Source organism: Eretmochelys imbricata, chromosome 8 (genome assembly GCF_965152235.1).
Source record: "Eretmochelys imbricata isolate rEreImb1 chromosome 8, rEreImb1.hap1, whole genome shotgun sequence".
Taxonomy (NCBI): domain Eukaryota; kingdom Metazoa; phylum Chordata; order Testudines; family Cheloniidae; genus Eretmochelys; species Eretmochelys imbricata.
The window spans coordinates 37,955,973-37,979,255 of record NC_135579.1 but is presented as its reverse complement, the minus strand read 5'-3'; the positions used below and the strand labels follow the sequence as shown (position 1 = coordinate 37,979,255).

Genomic DNA, 23,283 nt, shown 5'->3' with positions numbered 1-23,283 from the left:
GACTTTGTCAACCATGAGGCTCTGTGGAAAATCATATCAAAGTTTGGCTGCCCAAGCAAATTTATCACCATTGTAAGACTCCTCCACGACTGCCTCCATCCTGTGCAGTGGCTCTACCTCTGAGTCCTTTGTCAACCAAACTGGTATAAAACACCCACACTTTTCTCCATTTTTTTAACAGCTATGAAAATGTTAACCCAAGACCGACTACCTCAGGGCATTGGCATCCAATATCAGACTGACGGCAACCTCTGCAATCTTTCTCCTCTCTGTACCAGAACTAAAGTAATATCAGCAACAATAACTGAACTCCAATATGCCGATGATTGTGCTGTAGTTGCACACCCAAAGGAGGATCTACAAACATCCCTTAATTGCTTCTCTGAAGCTTACAAAATCCTAGGGCTAATTGTGAACATCGGCAAAACAGAAGTTCTCCACTAGCCAGCTCCCAGTCAATCATAAGACCCAGCAAAGAAGATCTACACTGACAGAGAAGAACTGGAAAATGTAGAATACTTTGCCTATCTTTGCAGCCATCTGTCACAGAGGGCAGACATAGACATTGATATTCCGCACAGAATCCACTGTGCCAGCCTTGCCTTTGGCAGACTGTCTTGCTGGACGTTCAACAATCATGACATCAGAACACATACTATACTTTTAGTTTATAGAGCAGTGGTAATCCCAACTCTCCCCTATGGCTGGGAGACTTGGGTGACCTACAGAAAACACCTGAAAAACCTGGAATGCCAATACCAGCACTTTCTTTGGAAGATCCTCAACATAAAGTGGGAGGATCGCTGCAGTAATGTCAGTGTCCTCACAGAGGCTGACATCTTCAATGTAGAGGCCCTGATTATCCAGCACCAGCTAAGGTGGAGCGGGCACTGTGTGCGCATGCCTCATGTACGCTTACCAAATCAATTGTTGTATGCCCAACTCACCAAAGAAGAAAAGAAATGGGGAGGACAAAAGAAATGCTTTAAAGACACGCTCAAGATAAACATCAAGAGATGTGGCATCAACACCACACACTGGGAGACAGTAGCCCAGGATAGGGATAACTGGCAAAGACTTATCAGAGAAGAAACATCCACTTTTGAGGAAAATCACCTTGCCCTGGTCACAGAAAAGTGCCAGAGAAGAAAGAAAAGACAACTGTCATGCAGCAATCATGTCCCAACTTTGACTTCCAACACCATCTGCAACATCTGCCAAGGAGCCTGGTGCTCAAAGATCAGACTCCTCAGTCAGCAAAGGATCCATAAAGAATAAAACCCATGAAAGAGATCATCCTTGACCTCAAGCGATCACAGAGGACCACAAATTTCCTATGAGGTGCCTCATTCTGGCTACTCACAAGGGCAGAGTTTATTTTCTGGGGGGAGCTTGGAGCAGTACTATCAGCACCCCTTACACTCCTCCCCCAATCTATCCTCTACTGGAAACAAATTCAGTCAGAAACCCTCTTCCATTTTAGTGTTTCCATTTTCCATACCACTGGACACACATACTACAGTGTAAAGAATAGATTTGTTAGTCTCTAGGGTGCCACAAGTTCTACTCATTCTTTTTGCCGATACAGACCCTCTGATACTAGAATGTGTTTTCCCTTGAGTGTCCCTATAGCTGAGAAGCCCAGCATTTTATTACATTTACATTCCCTATCACATCTTTAAAATACTGAACTCAAATCGGTCAGTATTTTTCCGACTTTGGAGGAAAGAACAAGACTCCTAGGTCCTAGTAAAATCTCTCCTTTATTCGCTATGGTGAAAGGTTTCTCATTCCACACTGCCCCTCTGTGAGACATTCACAGAGAAAACCAGAAACAAGAAATTCTAATTGTTTGGGGTTAGAAAGTAAAAGCCGGTTCGGATAAAATGGAACATTATTAGTAAAGCACCTCTCCATTTGCACTTTCATCTGAATTGCCAGGTCGTATTCCTTGTAACAACCCTTTTCCAACAATTTCAGGCATTTTTGTCTAGCAGCAATTCCTATTTTCAGTGAAGTCAAAGAAAACACTAGCCGGAGTAAAGCAAGCGGGGTCCACTCCACATTTAGAGATATCACGGGCAAGTTTTAAATTCCTGATGACAAAACTAGAGATTTAAAACTGGCTTCCAACATCCAGATAGTTTATTAGCACCATCACATTTTCCATTAAAATGTTTCCAGTTGCTCTTCGTTCAACAACAGTTATTATATTTCCACTATCAGTGACATCAACACAGGCTAGATTGTGGTAACTTTATTCACTTTGAATAGCCCTTGGCGCCAAGTCTCATTAAACTAAATGGAACTACTTGCGGAGGAAGATACATCTCGAAGTGTCACAATCAAGCCCTAAAAGCAAATATAAAAGATGCTAAGAACGCTGATACATACATGCTGACAATCTGGTAGAACTGTAATATGGGAAATGTAAAAATGCCTCTACTGCAAACGCAAGAGAGAAGACTGATGGAATGGAAAACAGTAAGTAACAGGTGTAGCGAGGGCCACCAATGAGGAGGAAAAGGAACGCTCTTTCGAGGCTGAGATAGAACTTTAGCTAAAGACACAGCGAAAGAGTGATACGATATTTCTACTAATAGATACTCTGAGGCTATATTGATCTTGATGGAACATTTTTTAAGAGAAGAGGGTTCCACCAAATTATTATTAAAATATTAATTGGCCAAAGAACAGACCGGCATCACACTTGACCAAATGCTGCACGTGATTTATCCTTCTGCTCACAAAATATCATAGAATATCAGTGTTGGAAGGGACCTCAGGAGGTCATCTAGTCCAACTCTCTGCTCAAAGCAGGACCAATTCCCAATTAAATCATCCAATTTTTTTTTACCCCAGATCCTTAAATGGCCCCCTTAAGGATTGAGCTCACAATCCTGGGTTTAGCAGGCCAATGCTCAAACCACTGAGCTATCCCTTCCTAAACTATCGTTTAGTTATAAAGTTTTGTCCATAATCTTGAAAGTATATATATACATAAATAACCCCACATAAATATCCCTGTAGTAATGTCTGCCGCACACTTCAACACGGAATTTAATCTCCCTTTGTATCAATGTTTTCCATGTTGAACAGGTTCCATGGTAGGGAACTTCATGCCTTGATGCTGACCTACAGCACTAAATTAAATCTTTCCAAGCAGAGATAGCTTGACTGAAACATAGCATTTATTTACTCCCATTATTTCATAGCACAGGAAATATTAGATCGCCTGCATGCTCTTGAAAACTGGAGTACAATGAGAAAAAGTGGATATCTTTATCTTAAAAAACTTTTTCAGAGAAATGATCTCCATGCTTTCAGTTAATATTTAAAGCCTCATTATCTGAATTTTACAAACACGTGTACTATTTTCATTCAAACAGTATCTCGAAAACTGTTGGCCCTTTACACTTGGTATCCAAATATTTTGAAATACGGCAAATGGATACCAGATAAAACAGTCACAGGTGTTTTCACCTTATACAGATGTCCAGAGTATACCTTACATGAAGAACCACTATATGAAGAAATTGTTCATTAGATGCTAAATGACGTTCTTCTACAGACGAAACAAATTCCATATGGAATTCTAACCACAATTATTTAGACATATAGTAAGAAAAATTCCACATGCAGATACATCAGACTCACCTGTGCTACCTGTAGTTTCTCGTGCTCACCATTCTCTGCAGAGTCAGAGAAGTTGGGGCTGAAAACCATGAGGTCATTCTTGGCGGTGCCTTCCCCGACACACAGGTTCCGGCTCTGGCGCTGCGAATAGGACCAACTCCCCACCTCGCTCGAGCACACCACGGTGGCTTTCCCAGGACCGCACATCACTTCCGGACCCGGGTGGCATCTCAGGCCAACGTACACGACAATCACCAACACAAACAGCCCGGACACCGAGCAAATGGCGATCGTTAAAGACACGTTCATGTGGACCAAGGGCCCTTCGCTCCCAACCCTTTGCCTCGAGTCCCATTTCACAGCCTGCGGACTCTCCACCAGGGACAGGCTGACCGTGGCTGTCGCTGACAGCGCCGGCTCCCCATGGTCCTTCACCAGGATCACGAGTCTCTGGCTGGGGCCGTCCGCCTCCTCCAAGGCCCGCGTGGTGCTGATCTCCCCGCTGTACACACCCACCCGGAAAGGCCCCGCAGCCCCGGCCTCCTGCACTTCGTAGCGAAGCCACGCGTTGTAGCCGGAATCCGCATCCACCGCTCGGATCTTGCCCACCACGTGCCCTGCGCCGGCCGACAGCGGAACCAGCTCGGGCCCTGGCGAGCCGCGGCCGGAGCCAGGCGGGGACACTGCCGGCGCGTTGTCATTTTCATCCAGGACGAAGAGCTGCACAGTCACGTTCCCGCACAAGGAGGGGAACCCGGCGTCCCTCGCGCTCACCTGGAACTGCAGCACTTGCAGCTCCTCGTAGTCAAAGGGCTGCAGCCCATAGATGTGCCCGCTCTCCGAGTGCACCGAGATGTAGCTGGACACGGGCTGCTGCTCTCCCACACTGCGCTCCACCACCGAGTAGCTCACAAAGGCGTTTTCCCGCAGGTCCGGGTCCGACGCCGACACGCTCAAGAGATGGGCCCCGGGACGGTTGTTTTCCTTCACAAACACCGTGTACACGGGCTGAGGGAAAGCAGGGGCGTTATCGTTCACATCCGCGATCGGCACCAAAATGCTGCTGCTGGCCGAGAGAGACGGGGCCCCTTCGTCTCTGGCTGTCACCAGGATCTTATATTCAGACACTCGCTCCCGATCCACGGCCTCCGCCAGCACCAGCGAGTGATAATTCTTAAAGGTGGAGACGAGCTGAAAGGGCAGGTCCGGGGGGATGGAGCAGGTGACTTTGCCGTTGTCTCCCGAGTCCCGGTCGGAGACGCTAATAAGAGCCACCACTGTCCCCGGGGGAGCGTCCTCCGGCACCGGCAGAGAGTGAGACGTTATTGTTAACTCAGGGGCGTTATCGTTAATGTCTAAAACTTCCACCACAACTTTGCAGTGTCCAGCCAGTGGGGGATTCCCTTTATCCTTGGCCGAAACTTGAATTTCGTACAAGTTAATGTATTCGAAATCCATTTTCCCTTTAACCCTAATTTCACCAGAATATTCACATATTTTAAACGTGTCCTTAATATGGGGAGGAACAAGACTGCTAAAGGCATATGTAATATCCTTATAAATACCTTCATCCAAGTCTGTGGCTTTAAGTTTGATGACTAATGTCCCATTAGCTGAACCTTCTAGCATTTGGACCTTATAAACTGACTGATTAAACACAGGCGCGTTATCATTCACATCCAGCACCGTGATCATCAGCTGAACTGTGCCGGTGAGCTCCGGTTTGCCCCCGTCAGTGGCGGTGAGTAATAAACGATATACAGGGGTTTCCTCTCTGTCCAGAGATTTCTTTAACTCAAGCTCTGCAGATTTGATTTGGTCATCGTTAGTTGTGACATCTAGAGTGAAATGTTCGCTTGGGCTGAGTTTATAGGTCAGGAGAGAGTTTGTACCAATATCTGCGTCAGACGCGCCCTCTAGTGGGAATCGAGAGCCCGGCAATCTCGATTCTGCAATAAATATATTTAAGCCATTCACAGGGAAAACAGGAGCATTGTCATTTATATCCTGTATCTCCACTTCCACGTGAAATATCCTCAGGGGTTTGTCCACTATCACCTCCAGGTCAATGGCGCACAGGGGGCTCTGGCCGCACACCTCTTCCCTGTCTACTGGCGACTTAACAAACAAAACGCCGCTCTGCAAATTTACCTCAAAATAGTCTCCTCTGCCTTTGGACACCATCCGGAACATCCGAGGCACCAGCTCCGACACCTCCAGCCCCAGGTCCTGGGCCAGGCGGCCCACAAAGGCGCCTTGTTTGGATTCCTCCGGCAGGGAATAACGGACCTGGCCGCTGCCCACCTCCCAGGGCGTGTGTAGCAGAACCAGCCGCAGCAGCTGCCCGGTTACCAGGGAGTCTCGCCGGAGAAGAGCCATCGCGCACACTGGGCGGTGCGCCGGTGCCGGTTTATAAATCAGTTTTGAACTGAGCGAATTGCAGAGTCCCGTGAATGGGGGGGATGCGGTACCTTTGAAAGCAGTTTAATTGAATCCAGTTCTCTCACATCCGGGAGCCCTCCTGACGTTTCATCTAAGGCTGTCGTTTAAATTGAAGGGGGAGCTATGTGTTTCTTTTCTTATTGAAACGGATTTTTAGGGGACAGCGACACCATGTGTTTGTGAATGTGTAAGTGAACAATGATTATCAATAGTTGTAACACTATTTTCTTTGTAATGTATACACTTTTTTCGTGGTGATTTACTATTCTGATGACGCCATTGGTTTTCAGTATTGTGCTTTTTAATTTAACATTTAAAATAGTTTATATTCTTACCGGAAATTATAGAACTCTAATTTGATTGTGTGAATCTACTCCCTTAGATAGCATGGGAGTTTTGCTAGTTGCTGGCCCCTAAGATGTATTATTTTTCATTTCTGGTAATTTTCCTCGATGCCTGTGTCCTTTTTCTTTCAAATTCAGTTATTAATTAGTAAGACAAGGGTGTGAAAAATATTTTTAGAAGCCCTAGTATTTTATGTATTATTTTACAAAATGATTTACCTCAAAAGATACTCTATTATGATCTACGTGTTCAGGTACAAATAGTAGGAAAAATTCATTCGCAAACATTCAAATGTACTGACCTTCCTTCAGTAGATAAATCAGACCAAAATTTCCCACGTCTTTAAAATGTGTGAAATGTTGGGTAGTCAAACTCTATGGCTCTTCTGTGGTGAAGGAATGAGTGCTAGCCTAAGAGTGTGGAGAAATATTTTATACAAATTATATTAATATACTTGAACCTATGAGAAATAATTGAACTATATAACTGTTCAATTGTATTAATTTATTGTACCTTCATTCTGTGCTTTTCATATTTTGTCATCAGTTCGTCATCTTGTGTGTGTTTATCAAAACAGATAATGGTGATAAACACCTTAGAGATGCTTAGGCAGGAATATTCCATAAGTATCCGGAAGGATCCCAGAAGAGGCAGGAACAGTGGCCAAGTTTTTCCCATCTCTCTCTCTCTCGCTAACTCTTTCGAGCTCCCCATTCCCCCTTGTATTTTATGCGTTATATAATCCACCATGACATCAAGCGATTGCTCCTGTTTAGCGCACCAAAGCAATGGTCTGTACGTTTGCCAACTGAGATGACTTAGATAAATATGAATCCCTGAAAACTCATATGACAGGTGTCTGGAGATTCCCAAATCCAGGATGCTTGTACAGAAAGCTGCTTATGATATTAACAGCTTCTATGCACGCCACCAGAGAGAAGCAGCAAGACCCACTACAGAGCTACCTGTGGGCAAACAACGTGCAATGGACAAGGATAAGAATGTGCCTGCTACAAAGGCAGACATCAGAGAAATATTATCTGAAATAAAAATGAATATAAACGGAGATGGAAACCACCTTCAGGAAGTAATAAATACGTAGAAGAATTTACTGATAAGAATGTACTGATATACTAACTAATGTAGATAAAGGAATTCAGTTGGCTAAAATCAAGAAGTTTGATCTGGACCTTAAAATGATTTGAAAAGGCAAAGAGAAAAAATAGCGTTAAGACTGAAAGAACTCACAGAAGGGATAGAAAATGGGGAGAAATATATGAAAACACTACTACGATAATTCTTTGGGAAGGAGAAAGAAGCTCCTATGTACCAAAACAGAACATGCCACGCAGTGTTTCCACACGTAGATGCACGGACTCAACCTATTGTATAATTGGCTGCACTACTATGAGAACAAGGAGCACCTAAAGAGAATTATTAGAGAATGGCGTGTCCCATTGGAAGTGGAGGGACAATGCATTTCTATTTTTCAAACTCTGTCCTTGCTCACATTAAGAATAAGAAAGGCACTCAGAAGAAACACCAGATCTCTGCATTGTGCCAATGTAAGAAACTGTTGGTCCCTCCCTCTTAAGCTTTGATTTCCCCTTAACATTCATGTTATATTATCAGAACTGAGACTCAGTTAAAACCTGCTAATAACGTCGGGATCAGACTTAAAAACAGAAAAAAGAAATGAAACCAAATCGATGTGGATGAGTAGGACGCTTCCCACCATAAAGATGTATCCTCTAAGAAGGAAACAAAGAGGGGAAAGGGCGAGAGGAAAAGTATTTCAGCCTTCACAGATCAAGCAGTCAAAAATACTAAAACACCTGTTTGGTATAAATATGAGAAATTTACAACTGAATTAGTAGGAAAAGAGAAAGTGTAGCAATGACAATAATTTTACATTTGACAAGAATGGGTAATGTTATATGAAGAAAGCATGATTTATATTAACAGGAGTCCCTATATCTTAGCACCTTAATTTAAATGTTAGTGGTTTGAATACTTACAAAAAATAAAGACTAGTTATGAGTCTTTACAATAATCTCATTAGAAATGTGAAAGAAGAAATAGGCTATTCCTGGTTCAGGCAGGAATTGTATGTCTACAGTATGGAAGGCGTGTCTAGACTGATTTCTAAATCATTACAATCGGAGGCCAAATATGCCAAAAAAGACAAATTTGGTCAATTCATAACAATAAGGTGTGACCTTGTGGGCAAAGAGACCATCATATGCTCAATGTATATCTCTAATAGAAGAGGATAAAAATCTTTCTTTGACAAGTTCTTCCCCACTCTGCTTAGCTTTGTTTCTAAAGAGGTAAATATTAGATACCTTAATTTAACATTTAACACACAAATAAATAGATCAGACAATTTAAAGGGAAGATGAGTTTGACTGGCCTATAAATATGCAAAGTACCTTTGGAAATGTGAATTCTTGATTCTAGAAGAGATTATGTAAGAGATTGCTTCTTGTTTCCTAACCCTCTAAAGCTCATACCAGTATTAGCCACATACTGATCATAGAATTCTAGAATCATAGAATATCAGGGTTGGAAGGGACCTCAGGAGGTCATCTAGTCCAACCCCCTGCTCAAAGCAGGACCGATCCCTGACTAAATCATCCCAGCCAGGGCTTTGTCATGCCTGACCTTAAAAACTTCTAGGGAAGGAGATTCCACCACCTCCCTAGGTAACGCATTCCAGTGTTTCACCACCCTCGTTGTGAAAAAGTTTTTCCTAATATCCAACCTAAATCTCCCCCACTGCAACTTGAGACCGTTACTCCTTGTTCTGTCATCTGCTAGATCCATCCTCTTTGGAACCCCCTTTCAGGTAATTGAAAGCAGCTATCAAATCCCCCCTCATTCTTCTCTTCCGTAGACTAAACATCCCCAGTTCCCTCAGCCTCTCCTCATAACTCATGTGTTCCAGTCCCCTAGTCATTTTTGTTGCCCTCCGCTGGACTCTTTCCAATTTTTCCACATCCTTCTTGTAGTGTGGGGCCCAAAACTGGACACAGTACTCCAGATGAGGCCTCACCAATGTCGAATAGAGGGGAATGATCACGTCTCTCGATCTGCCGGCAATGCCCCTACTTATACATCCCAAAATGCCATTGGCCTTCTTGGCAACAAGGGCACACTGTTGACTCATATCCAATTTCTCATCCACTTTAACACTTAGGTCCTTTTCTGCAGAACTGCTGCCGAGCCATTCGGTCCCTAGTCTGTAGCGGTGCATTGGATTCTTCCGTCCTAAGTGCAGGACTCTGCACTTGTCCTTGTTGAACCTCATCAGATTTCTTTTGGCCCAATCCTCCAATTTGTCTAGGTCCCTCTGTATCCTATCCCTACCCTCCAGCGTATCTACCGCTCCTCCCAGTTTAGTGTCATCTGCCAACTTGCTGAGGGTGCAATCCACACCATCCTCCAGATCATTTATGAAGATATTGAACAAAACCGGCCCCAGGACTGACCCTAGGGGCACTCCACTTGATACCGGCTGCCAACTAGACATGAAGCCATTGATCACTACCCGTTGAGCCCGACAATCTAGCCAGCTTTCTATCCATCTTATAGTCCATTCATCCAGCCCATACTTCTTTAACTTGCTGGCAAGAATACTGTGGGAGACTGTGTCAAAAGCTTTGCCAAAGTCAAGGAACAACACGTCCACTGCTTTCCCTTCATCCACAGAATCAGTTATCTCGTCATAGAAGGCAATTAGATTAGTCAGGCATGACTTGCCCTTGGTGAATCCATGCTGACTGTTCCTGATCACTTTCCTCTCCTCTAAGTGCTTCAGAATTGATTCCTTGAGGACCTGCTCCATGATTTTTCCAGGGACTGAGGTGAGGCTGACTTGCCTGTAGTTCCCACGATCCTCCTTCTTCCCTTTTTAAAGATGGGCACTACATTAGTCTTTTTCCAGTCCTCCGGGACCTCCCCCGATCGCCATGAGTTTTCAAAGATAATGGCCAATGACTCTGCAATCACATCCGCCAACTCCTTTAGCACTCTCGGCTGCAACGCATCTGGCCTCATGGACTTGTGCTCGTCCAGCTTTTCTAAATAGTCCCGAACCACTTCCTTCTCCACAGAGGGCTGGTCACCTTCTCCCCATGCTGTGCTGCCCAGTGCAGTAGTCTGGGAGCTGACCTTGTTCGTGAAGATAGAGGCAAAAAAAGCATTGAGTACATTAGCTTTTTCCACATCCTCTGTCACTAGGTTGCCTCCCTCATTCAGTAAGGGGCCCACACTTTCCTTGACTTTCTTCTTGTTGCTAACATACCTGAAGAAACCCTTCTTGTTACTCTTAACATCTCTTGCTAGCTGCAACTCCAGGTGTGATTTGGCCTTCCTGATTTCACTCCTGCAAGCCCGAGCAATATTTTTATACTCATCCCTGGTCATTTGTCCAATCTTCCACTTCTTGTAAGCTTCTTTTTTGTATTTAAGAGCAGCAAGGATTTCACCGTTAAGCCAAGCTGGTCGCCTGCCATATTTACTATTCTTTCTACACATCGTTTGTCCCTGTAACCTCAATAAGGATTCTTTAAAATACACCCAGCTCTCCTGGACTCCTTTCCCCCTCATGTTATTCTCCCAGGGGATCTTGCCCATCAGTTCCCTGACGGAATCAAAGTCTGCTTTTCTGAAATCCAGGGTCTGTATTCTGCTGCTCTCCTTTCTTCCTTGTGTTACGATCCTGAACTCGACCATTTCATGGTCACTGCCTCCCAGGTTCCCATCCACTTTTGCTTCCTCTACTAATTCTTCCTGGTTTGTGAGCAGCAGGTCAAGAAGAGCTCTGCCCCTAGTTGATTCCTCCAGCACTTGCACCAGGAAATTGTCCCCTACATTTTCCAAAAACTTCCTGGATTGCCTGTGCACCGCTGTATTGCTCTCCCAGCAGATATCAGGGTGATTGAAGTCTCCCATGAGAACCAGGGCCTGTGATCTAGTAACTTCTGCAAGTTGCCGGAAGAAAGCCTCGTCCACCTCATCCCCCTGGTCTGGTGGTCTATAGTAGACTCCCACCACGACATCACCCTTGTTGCTTACACTTCTGAACTTAATCCAGAGACTCTCAGGTTTTTCTGCAGTTTCATACTTGAGCTCTGAGCAGTCATACTGCTCTCTTACATACAGTGCAACTCCCCCACCTTTTCTGCCTTTCCTGTCCTTCCTGAACAGTTTATAATCCATGACAGTACTCCAGTCATGTGAGTTATCCCTCCAAGTCTCTGTTATTCCAATCACACCATAATTCCTTGACTGTGCCAGGACTTCCAGTTCTCCCTGCTTGTTTCCCAAGCTTTGTGCATTTGTATATAGGCACTTGAGGTAACCTGCTGATCGCTCCTCTTTCTCAGTATGAGGCAGATCTTCGTGACCCTTTTTCAATGAGGCCACTATACGGCAAGTAAATGGCCAGGCCAACCTCCAGTGTTGGCGTCTTCCTTCAGTAGAATAGCAGTAAAAGCCAAAAGCATGGACAATGAGTCCCCTCCAACAATGCACTTAAGCACCTGTTTAACTTTAAACCCAAGTAGTTTCATCGAAGTCAATGGGACAAATATTATGTCTAAAGTTAAACAAGAGCTAACATGTTTTGCTAGATCCAGGCATACATATCTTCATTCAGAGGGACCCAGTACCACTGAACATTTTGAAAGGTGAGACAAATACTTTCAAAGGATGAAAAAAGGGAAGTCTTAATACCATATGAGAAACATATAAAAGAATATGTTAGGGTAAACTGACTGTAATAGCAAGAGAAAGGGAACCTGAAAGAAACTGCTTATTACCAGGAATTAAAATATTGTAATATATATATTACATAAATAAACAGAGGCAAAACGTTTTCTAAAAACTTGACAACACAGGCAGGGCAACTTAAAGCTTTTCTTACATATTAAATGGAAAGAGTCATCTGTGAGCTAAAGTAGTGTTAACTTTAAAAATTAGCTTATAGACTGAGGTAAGTGAGAGGAACGAGAAACATCATTGAAATAGAAGGTGGTAAAGTCTGAATAATAAAACAGTGAAATAAACCAAATGTTTGAACATTTTCACACTTATTCTATACAAGTGAAATTTAGATAAAAATCAGCTAAAAGTATATTGCAACTGTTAATTTACTTGCTTTGACTAAGAACCAAGAGAGAAGCTAAGCTAGACCTATCAGTGCAGAAGACATTCATAATATAATTTAAAAGATGCCTGCTGGCAAGTAACCAGGCCCTGCTGGGCTCTTTAGTCAATATCATAAAGATTCAGCAGCAGATTTAGCATTTTATTTAACAGACTGTTAGATTCTTTGCAAATTCCACAATTTATGTTAGAAGCCCATACTTCATTGATTGTGAAGTCTGATAAAGATAAAATGTATTGTGTCTCATATAGACCTATTTCCCTACTAAATATTGATATGAAGGAATTTGGCATGGTATTTGCCACTAGGGTAGACCTTCTGGTGGCATAAGTAATTAGTAGATACCAGACACCATTTATTAGATGTTTCCAAGTAGTGGGTAACATATGGAGAGTTCCAGGTGTAATCCATTTGGGCCAGTCAAATAGTACACTTAGTATATGGCTGTCTTTTGATCTAGAGAAGTCTTGGTCAGGGAGAATGGAATTACTTCAGAAGAATACTGGTTGATGTGAGAAAAAGTTATGAGGCAGATGGAATCCCTTTATAAAACTCTTATAGTCAGATTCCAAATTAGTCATAGCTTCTCTGAACTTATTGGCCTTCAGAGATTCACCCAGAAAGGGCTGTCCCTGCCACCACTCTTATTTTTAATTGTCTTGAAACCATTTCCAAACCAAAACAAAGTAATAAAAGATTCAGTAACAATGGAATAAATGCAGGAGGCCTAAATATTAAAGTTGTACTACATACAGATGATGTTTTTATGAGGATTTTAGACCTTCTTACCCCACTGCTTCATGTTATGAATAAAATCATCCAATTCAGAGAAACCTTGGGTTTTAGAATCAATTATATCAAAAATATAAGAAAAATCAGCTTCCATTGTGCAAAAACCTTGATAAAGTATCTTACTATTTATACTTATACTTATTATACTTATTATCCCCCATTTGGAAACATTATACAATGTACATTACATTTCTGTTGAAAAAAATCTATTGAAAGATTTAATCAAATAAAATAAGCTAATAATAAATTCTGTGGTTTAGTACAGCCATGATGGTAAAATTGTCAACATAAAACCCTATTGAGGTATTAGAAGAATCACAGTCCTCCATGTTTCATTTTATTTGGACAATGGTCCTTGGAGTTAATAGAAAAACTTTGTATAAGTCATTATGCAAGAAAGGTGGTAGCAGCCCCTTACCCTATGGAACTGAGCAGCACAACTACAGATCGTGTAGCATAGAACAATTGAGATAGTAATAGCCAGTGGACAACGATTGCCTGCAGGAAACTTTCACTGACCCCATGGGACAATATTCTTCTTACCAAAACAGATGAGACATATTCAAATGAGTTCCTATTCAGCAATTTCCATTATATCAAAAACCTGGAATAAAGCAAGAGTGAGTGCCAATCCTAAGCTTCTCCCTTTAGGGCAATTCGATATAATCTAAGCTTTGTATGAGAAAACACCTATCCTTTTTTAAAATGGGGACATGTGGGCCTGCAACGAGTAGGGGAGACACTTAAAAGGAAAAAAAGAATGGACCTGAAGATATTACTAAGAACCATCTGTATGGAAAAGGTACCAGTACGTACTTAAATTATAGTATCTCAAACTCCAGGAAATAGCAGACATCCACAGACTGAAAATTTGGTAGTGATTATTAGAGTCTTCAATGATGCAATTTCAAAATTATATAATGAAGTTGTTGAACTTGTTGAAGAAAACAAATGTAAATGTATGGATTTACAGAAAAAGTCTTAGATAAGGAATTTCCCCTGGTGCTTTGGTCCACTATTTGGCACAAGACAATTTCCTCCTTCATGTATATAACAGTAAAAGAAAATCATTTTAAGATTTACTATTTCAATAGTACTTGACATCCTTTCCTTTTAACAAAAAATATGCAAACATATATCATAAGAATATAAGAACAGCCATACTGGATCAGACCAATGGTCCATCCAGCCCAGTAGCCTGTCTTCCAACAGTGGTCAATGCCAGGTGCTTCAGAGGGAATGAACAGAACAGGGCAGTTATCAAGTGATCCATCCCCTGTTGTCTACTCCCAGGATCTGGTAGTCAGAGGTTTATGGACTTTCAGACGGGGGTTGCATCCCTGACCATCCGGGCTAATGGCCATTGATGGACCTACCCTCCATGAACTTATCTAGTTCTTTTTTGAACCCTGTTATAGTCTTGGGCTTCACAACATCCTCTGGCAAAGAGTTCCACAGATTAACTGTGCATTATGTGAAGAAATACTTCCTTTTGTTTGTTTTAAAGTTGCTGTTGATTAATTTCATTTGGTGACCCCTAGTTCTTGTGTTATGAGAAGGAGTAAGTATCACTTCCCTATTTACTTTCTCCACACCAGACATGATTTTATAGACCTCTATCATATCCTTCCTTAGTCATTTCTTTTCCAAGTAAAAAGTCCAAGTCTTATTAATCTCTCCTTATATGGAACTGAAGCACACATGTGTTTTCCATTGAGTGAATATTGTTGTTTATCTCAGCTTGTTGACATGTTGCATAATCTCATTTTATCATCTTTCTAGCATCTTAGAACAAATTTGATGTGGCTGCCTAGTACTTAAACCTGCTCCTTCCTATGAGTCCTTTTTAACAGCTCTGCCATGACAACCGAACTGTGCATTTCTGAAGTAACCTACTCTAGTTATTTTATTCATACCAAACTTTTCCATGGGTAATTATCTAATATCTAATAGATAAATCATAGACAGAAATATGATAAAGTAAGGTAAAGTGGGTTGAATTATAATCCAATTTGATACAGGGTAGTCTGCATTTGTTGTTGTTGTTGTGCTTAGGAGCACCAGTGATTGACCAAGACCCCGTTGTGCTAGGTGATGTACAAACACAGAAGAAAAAGACAACCTGTGTCCCTAAGATCACACAGTCCAGTGACAGCTGCCAAACAGTCTGTTCTTCCAGGTTACTACCTCTGTTAATAAAAAACACTGCACAGATTTACTGTGCTACTTACTAATGTATTAGAAAGAGAACCAACTTGGAATAGCAGATTTCATTTGATAAACATAAGGAGCATTGCTTGTCGTACAACCTCACTTTCTGTGTCTATTCAGTTATGGGCTCTGTCCAGTGATGTAGAATTGGAGCTCAGCGCATTGGTCCCTCACATCATCAGGCATGTGGCTATTAATTGGAAATTCAACAAGACCGCATGAAAAGTTATAGCAACTAAACCCACTAATGTAGAATTTATTTTTATTTTCAATAAACAAATCATTCTCTACATTTTGAGGGGAATAACACGTCATGTTTGAAAAATTCATCCAAATATTTAAAAGATGCAAGTTTTGACAACCAAATCCGATTCTTGAACAGTATACCTAAGCATAAAATAATTAGTAAAATCAGGTTTTATTTTAGAAAAATTTGTATTTCGTTTTCTGTCTTCAGAAATTATAACGTTTAGATGACTATGACTATAATAAACATGCAATTGGGGAATTCTGGATTTAGAATGGTGGGATATGATTTCCTTCTGGATTATTAGGAGGTGAAAGTCATGCTATATGACTGTGTCACTCAGCATCTATTTTCCCCTTGATTTATGACTTTCCCAAAGATTTGACTGCCATGTCAGAAAACTTTGGCCATATATCCATTTCCCAGATGAGAACTTTCACTGAAGAAGATGGGGAAGATCATGTACTCCTTATTCAGACAAAGCTTCCATTGACTTTACTTCTTTTGGCTTCTTTGGATTTTTTTTCCAGAGAAAGGCATTCAGGATTTGGCTAAATAATGGAAATTCTCATATTATGTAAAATTTTAAAGTATTTATAATTTTTTAAAAATTTATATAAAAAATTTAAATTTCATGTAATTTAAATTTCAAAATTCAAAGTATTTGTAATTTTCAAATTAAATTATAATAAAACTATTAATGACATTGTCAAACAGAAAGAAGATTTTTTTGAAATATACAGTTAGATTATATTTTATCTAACCAAAATCTTCCAGATGCTTTCAATTTTGCCTAGTATATGAGATACACACTGAAATATTCCATGTAGGACAATAATAAAAAAGTAAAAAAATAAAAATGCACTATAGGCAAGTTAGAATAAATATATAATGACTATAAAGCAGGAAAAATAGCACACCAAAGCAATGTATCCTAGTCAAAATCAGAGAGGAAGTCAGCTGTAGGGTTGTTGACAGAATCATTCAAACATTTATCATTATTTTTTCTCTATTGGTGCTCATATCAGATGAGGAAAGTTTTCATCTCCTCAGAATCATCACAACCTATTTTTATCCCATGCACTCTCACTTTTATTTTCACATTGAAAATCAACACCACCTCAAAGTCCATAGTTGCACACTGTGGCTTTAATATTAGTAACTTTTTCCTTCAATTCTTCATGCTCTTATCAACAGCTAATTAAATATAAAGCTGTTTTTCCTATACATATAAAATCTTATACTTTGTCTTCCTTATTGCCCTCTCTTTGATAACTGTTGAAGCAAAGAAGTCATTATTATTCAGATGTGACATAAAGCTAAATTAGATGATCCAGAAGATATATGGAAAGCTTCGTATACAACATGGTTTTACAAAAGGTAGATCGTACCAAACCAACCTGATCTCCTTCTTTGAGAAAGTAACAGATTTTTTAGACAAAGGAAACGCAGTGGATCTAAATTACCTAGATTTCAGTAAGGTGTTTGATACCGTGCCACATGGGGAATTATTAGTTAAATTGGATAAGAATAGGAAAATTGAAAGGTGGATAAGGAATTGGTTAAAGGGGAGACTACAAAGGGTCCTACTGAAAGGTGAACTGTCAGGCTGGAGGGAGGTTACTAGTGGAGTTCCTCAAGGATTGGTTTTGGGACCAATCTTATTTAATCTTTTTATTACTGACCTCGGCACAAAAAGTGGGAGTGTGCTAATAAAGTTTGAGGATGATACAAAGCTGGGAGGTATTGCCAATTTAGAGAAGGACAGGGATATCCTACAGGAGGATCTGGATGACCTTGTAAACTGGAGTAATAGTAATAGGATGAAATTTAATAGTGAGAAGTGTAAGGTCATGCGTTTAGGGATTAATAACAATAATTTTAGTTATAAGCTAGGGACGCATCAATTAGAAGTAACGGAGGAGGAAAAGGACCTTGGAGTATTGGTTGATCATAGGATGACTATGAGCTGCCATTGTGATATGGCCATGAAAAAAGCTAATGCGGTCTTGGGATGCATCAGGAGAGGTATTTCCAGTAGGGATAAGGAGGTTTTAGTACCGTTATACAAGGCACTGGTGAGACCTCACCTGGAATACTGTGTGCAGTTCTGGTCTCCCATGTTTAAGAAGGATGAATTCAAACTGGAACAGGTACAGAGAAGGGCTACTAGGATGATCCGAGGAATGGAAAACTTGTCTTATGAAAGGAGACTTAAGGAGCTTGGCTTGTTTATCCTAACTAAAAGAAGGTTGAGGGGAGATATGATTGCTCTCTATAAATATATCAGAGGGATAAATACCGGAGAGGGAGAGGAATTATTTAAGCTTAGTACCAACGTGGACACAAGAACAAATGGATATAAACTGGCCACCAGGAAATTTAGACTAGAAATTAGACAAAGGTTTCTAAGCATCAGAGGAGTGAAGTTTTGGAATAGCCTTCCAAGGGAAGCAGTAGGGGCAAAAGATCTATCTGGCTTTAAGATTAAACTTGATAAGTTTATGGAGGAGATGGTATGATGGGATAACATGGTTTTGGTAATTAAATATTCATGGTAAATAGGCCCAATGGCCTGTGGTGGGATATTAGATGGTGTGGGATCTGAGTTACCCAGGAAAGAATTTTCTGTAGTATCTGACTGATGAATCTTGCCCATATGCTCAGGGTTTAGCTGATCGCCATATTTGGGGTCAGGAAGGAATTTTCCTCCAGGGCAGATTGGAAGAGGCCCTGGAGGTTTTTCGCCTTCCTCTGTAGCATGGGGCACGGGTCACTTTCTGGAGGATTCTCTGCTCCTTGAAGTCTTTAAACCACGATTTGAGGACTTCAAAAGCACAGACAGACATAGGTGAGAGGTTTTTTGCAAGAGTGGTGGGTGAAATTCTGTGGCCTGCGTTGTGCATGAGGTCAGAATAGATGATCATAATGGTCCCTTCTGACCTAAATATCTATGAATCTATGAATCTATGTATTCCCCAATAACTTCCATTAAAAGAAAAGTGTGTAAAGGTCAACACCAAAATCTGAACAACAAACAGATGCACTACAGAAGTAGTTCAATAGAAGGGAAGCATAAGATAGAGAATGATGGGTAAAATATTACTGTTTATTACGAATATTTATTTTATTTCACCACTCAAACTTTTTACTCTTATGATATACCCCAAAGACAGTTTAACAGAAGTGGGGTATAAGGTTACATTAAGAAATGATCTGATAAGTATACTGTGGTTTTGATTGTTTAAGAAAGCACATTGTTTTGTTTTAAATCTACTCAAAAGAATTCAGGAAAGTATAGCTACTTCTGATGGATTAGAATACAATATATAAAAATGATTATAATGTTCAAAGCAGTGTACCTTATAATCATTTAGATCTTATTGTAATAATTAGCTCTTATTAAGCCTGCCTGAATATATGTTATAGGCTAAATTATGTGGTTAAAGGACACAAGGTCAGTATAGAACTGTCAAGGTTCCTCCCCCACTCTGAACTCTAGGGTACAGATGTGGGGACCTGCATGAAAACCTCCTAAGCTTACTTTTACCAGCTTAGGTTAAAACTTCCCCAAGGTACAAATTAATTTTATCCTTTGTCCTTGGAATATCCACTGCCACCACCAAACTCTAACTGGGTTCACTGGGAAACATAATTTGGACACGTCTTTCCCCCCAAAGTCCTCCCAACCCTTGTACCCCACTTCCTGGGAAAGGTTTGGTAAAAATCCTCACCAATTTGCATAGGTGACCACAGACCCAAACCCTTGGATCTGAGAACAATGAAAAAGCATTCAGTTTTCTTACAAGAAGACTTTTAATAGAAATAGAAGTAAATAGAGGTAAAGGAATCACCTCTGTAAAATCAGGATGGTACATACCTTACAGGGTAATTAGATTCAAAACATAGAGAATGCCTCTAGGCAAAACCTTAAGTTACAAAAAAGACACACAGACAGAAATAGTCATTCTATTCAGCACAGTTCTTTTCTCAGCCATTTAAAGAAATCATAATCTAACACATACCTAGCTAGATTACTTACTAAAAGTTCTAAGACTCCATTCCTGTTCTATCCCCGGCAAAAGCAGCATATAGACAGACACAGACCCTTTGTTTCTCTCCCTCCTCCCAGCTTTTGAAAGTATCTTGTCTCCTCATTGGTCATTTTGGTCAGGTGCCAGCGAGGTTACCTTTAGCTTCTTAACCCTTTACAGGTGAGAGGATTTTTCCTCTGGCCAGGAGGGATTTTAAAGGGGTTTACTCTTCCCTTAATATTTATGACAAGAACTAAGGAAAACTCTATCCAATATTTTCTGTATACAAGAAACACATTTTAATGAGAGATGGGAGAGTGGCTTAAAGGGAATATATTTGGGACAAAACTATTATGCCTCTGCCAGAGTTGAAAAAGAACAGCTATTCCTTTATCCAAACACACTAGATTTAAAATAATAGACCAAATTATAGATACTAATGGTAGATTTATTACCCTCAAAGGATATTTAAATGGCAGGAGAGTTACAATAAGATCAATTTATGCCCGTAACTCAAATAAAAAACAGTGTTTTAATGAGTAATGTAGGATTTTAGACTCTATCCAAGAAGGAGAAATAATTTTATGAGGAAATTATATCTATATATTGAAGCAATGGAAAGATACACTGTCTTTTTAAAGATACATTGTCTTTCTAAGACGTTGTCTTTTTAAGCATAGGGACAATGGGATTGAAATATATTTGAAGTCTCATATGAATAAGATTTCTAATCTTTTTTCACCCATATAACCTTTGTTCAGGATAGATTTTGATTCTGGTTAAATTCTGACCAGAATTGCAGAAGACCATCTTCCTGCAGACTATGCATGCAGACATACATAATATTACATGGTCAAACCATACTCCGGTTGAATTGACATTTAACTTGAGGGACAAAAAGCTCTCTAAGAAAACCTGGAGTTTGAGTTGTCTCCCATGACAAGATCCAGACCAAGTAAATAATTTTAAAATCATATTATTCAATATTTAGAAAATGTGGATGAAGATATCATACATACACATAACGGTAAATGTAAGATATCTGGGACCTATTTAAAACATTAGTGAGAGGTTGATGTATTAATAGGACCCTCTTAAATTAAAAATAAATAGACTAACCTAGACTATAATTGAAACCAGAGAAATAGACCTCCAGTACAAAAAAAATCAAAATCAACAATAACAAAAAACAAAAACAAATAAGCAAAGGGAAAGCAAACTATTGGTCTGAAAATTAAAAGTAATGTCAACTAATTATGTCATCCCAACAGTTAGAAATGCCATGGAGAAATGGTTACCCACCCCAAAGAACTACATGATGCCTTTTCAACTTATCGTAAAAATGCACATAATAGATTATCCATTATTAAGAGAAAATGCACTTTAGATAAACAAAATGATACTCCATATTTCAGGTTTTAGATATAGATATGCTTGAACAATCTATCACAGAAGAAGACATCTTAATAGCCATTGATGGTATGAAAATGGTAACGCACTGACTCAAGATAGGTTAATTATAAAATATTATAAAGCTCTAAAAGAAAATTGGATAGGCCACTCACAGATGCGTGTTACACAATATTCAGAGAGAAAGAAATATAAACCTCTGTGCAGAAGTCATTCCCAAACCTGAATTGGATTTTAACGATACAAATCAATTTATTTACTAAGTTCACGTGTAAGGATTCTGGCTAAGGCACTGTAGAGTACACCACTTCAGGTATCACCAAGCTATATTAATAAAGACCAAACAGGATTTATGAAATGTAGATATACCTAACAAATACAAGATGGGAACTAAAAATACTATATTCAGTCCAGATCCAAAAGAACACTCAGATTCTCCTATCATTAGATGTGAGAAAAAGCCTTTGATGGGGTTGAATTGAATTATTTAAATACAACACTATGCCCCAGGATATGGCTCTGAATTTATGACACAAAGAGAAGCATTATATCACCCCAGCCAATAGTTCTTATAAAATGATGTAGCTCTAATACCTTCTCTTTTCAAAGAGGAATAAGGCAAGGATGTAAAGCATACTAATGAATTTAATATAGACAATAAAGAAAATAGGGCAAAAGTGGAAAATTATTTTAAAAAGGACAAGGAACACATGGCTTTACAAACATCTTCTATATGTTTAAAAATCTGTTACTGGGCATTTCATTTTAAAACTATTGTTGGTTCACTGTGATGGGAAATCTGCTCCACACTGGCCCATAAGGAGTTAATAGAGTCCTAAGGAGGCTGCTTAGGGGGCAGATAATTAGAGAGGGGCTGCAAGGAGCAGCCAATCAGGGCTGGGCTCTCCCATATAAGGAGGGTTGCAGAGCAGAGCAGCTTCAGCAGCTGCCTGGAGCTTGAGCACAGAAGATCAGGTTCCTAGCAGGAGGAAGGAGTGCCAGCACCCTGGACAGAGCAGTGCTGCCAGAAGGGACCAGGGAAGCTAGAGACAGCTCCTGGCTAGCTGCTAAGACTGGAGGACTGAAGCCCTGAGGTAAGGACAAAGAAGGGTGCTTTACGCTGCAGGGAAGTGGCCCAGGGAAATTAACTGAGGAGTCAGAGGGGATGCAAGTGGCAGCCATCTACAGGGTGCCTGGGCCGGGACCCAGAGTAATGAGTGGGCCCAGGTCTCTCCCACCCCGACTTGCCACTGAGGAAGTGGCTGGACTGAGAGACTGCGATACTGTCCCCCTGAATTAGGGCTCTAAGAGCACTCCCAAATTAATATTCATTGCATGTTAAAGTTCAATATATTGTTTTTGGCAAAATAGCCATTTTCATCTATAACAATATGAAGACTTTCTAAGTGAGGAGGATGAATATGACTGAGAAGGGACAGGCAAGAGGGTCATTGTTAAAGGCGTTAATGTCTTTTACCAAACAACTGAGTGTTTGCTAGTTTTCACTCAATTTTTTGCTTTTGGGTAATTTTCTATTTGAGTAAAATTTTGAGTTTGTCTGTTTCAGTTCTCCTACCCAATTGGAATTAGGAAGAGGATGGTGTGACCATTAATGCTGCTGGTACACAATTTAAAAATTCTAAATACAAAGGCTAGATTCACAAAGGTGCCTAACTTCATCTACCTAAATCCCAGATTGAGATGCCACTCGTATTCACAAAACCCTTGCTCAGCAGCTGCCTAACTCTCTAGGTGCCTAAACTCCCTCAGCACCTGCATTTTTGCAGTAAAAATTCCCTAGATGTCTATATTTCTGCCTCTGGGCATATGTGCTTTAGTCTCTCTCTAGGTGGCCAGCCACCTAAATCCTAGAGCAATTCACAAACAGGGAGAAGAAAGGTGTTCCTCTGCCTAACTGGCATGTGGGCTCAATCTGGCATGCTCAGAGGCCATCTACCTCCACAAAAAATGCAGGAGGGGAGAAGAAGACACTC

The 23,283-nt window shown here is 40.5% G+C and overlaps 1 protein-coding gene across 1 annotated transcript; it reads right to left on the bottom strand.

Moving 5' to 3' along the window:
• Nucleotides 1-2,298: 2,298 nt before the first annotated feature.
• LOC144269243 (protocadherin alpha-13-like) lies at nt 2,299-13,481 on the bottom strand. The gene is made up of 4 exons (XM_077824762.1): nt 13,385-13,481; nt 11,010-11,029; nt 3,658-5,976; nt 2,299-2,352 (listed from the first exon to the last, which is right to left on the bottom strand). Exons 1-4 carry the CDS (start codon nt 13,479-13,481, stop codon nt 2,299-2,301), a joined length of 2,490 nt encoding a protein of 829 aa, XP_077680888.1.
• Between the last annotated feature and the right edge of the window lie 9,802 nt (nt 13,482-23,283).

Excerpts from the sequence above, each read along its gene's own strand:
- LOC144269243 (XM_077824762.1), bottom strand. The coding sequence starts at position 13,481 with ATGGAAGCTGATTTTTCTTATATTTTTGATATAATTGATTCTAAAACC. Across the intron at positions 11,030-13,384 it reads TCATAACATGAAGCAGTGGG|GGGGAAAGGAGTCCAGGAGA; the intron begins GTAAGAAGGTCT and ends GAATAACATGAG. Across the intron at positions 5,977-11,009 it reads GGGGAAAGGAGTCCAGGAGA|CTGCTGCGGCTGGTTCTGCT; the intron begins GCTGGGTGTATT and ends GTAACCGGGCAG.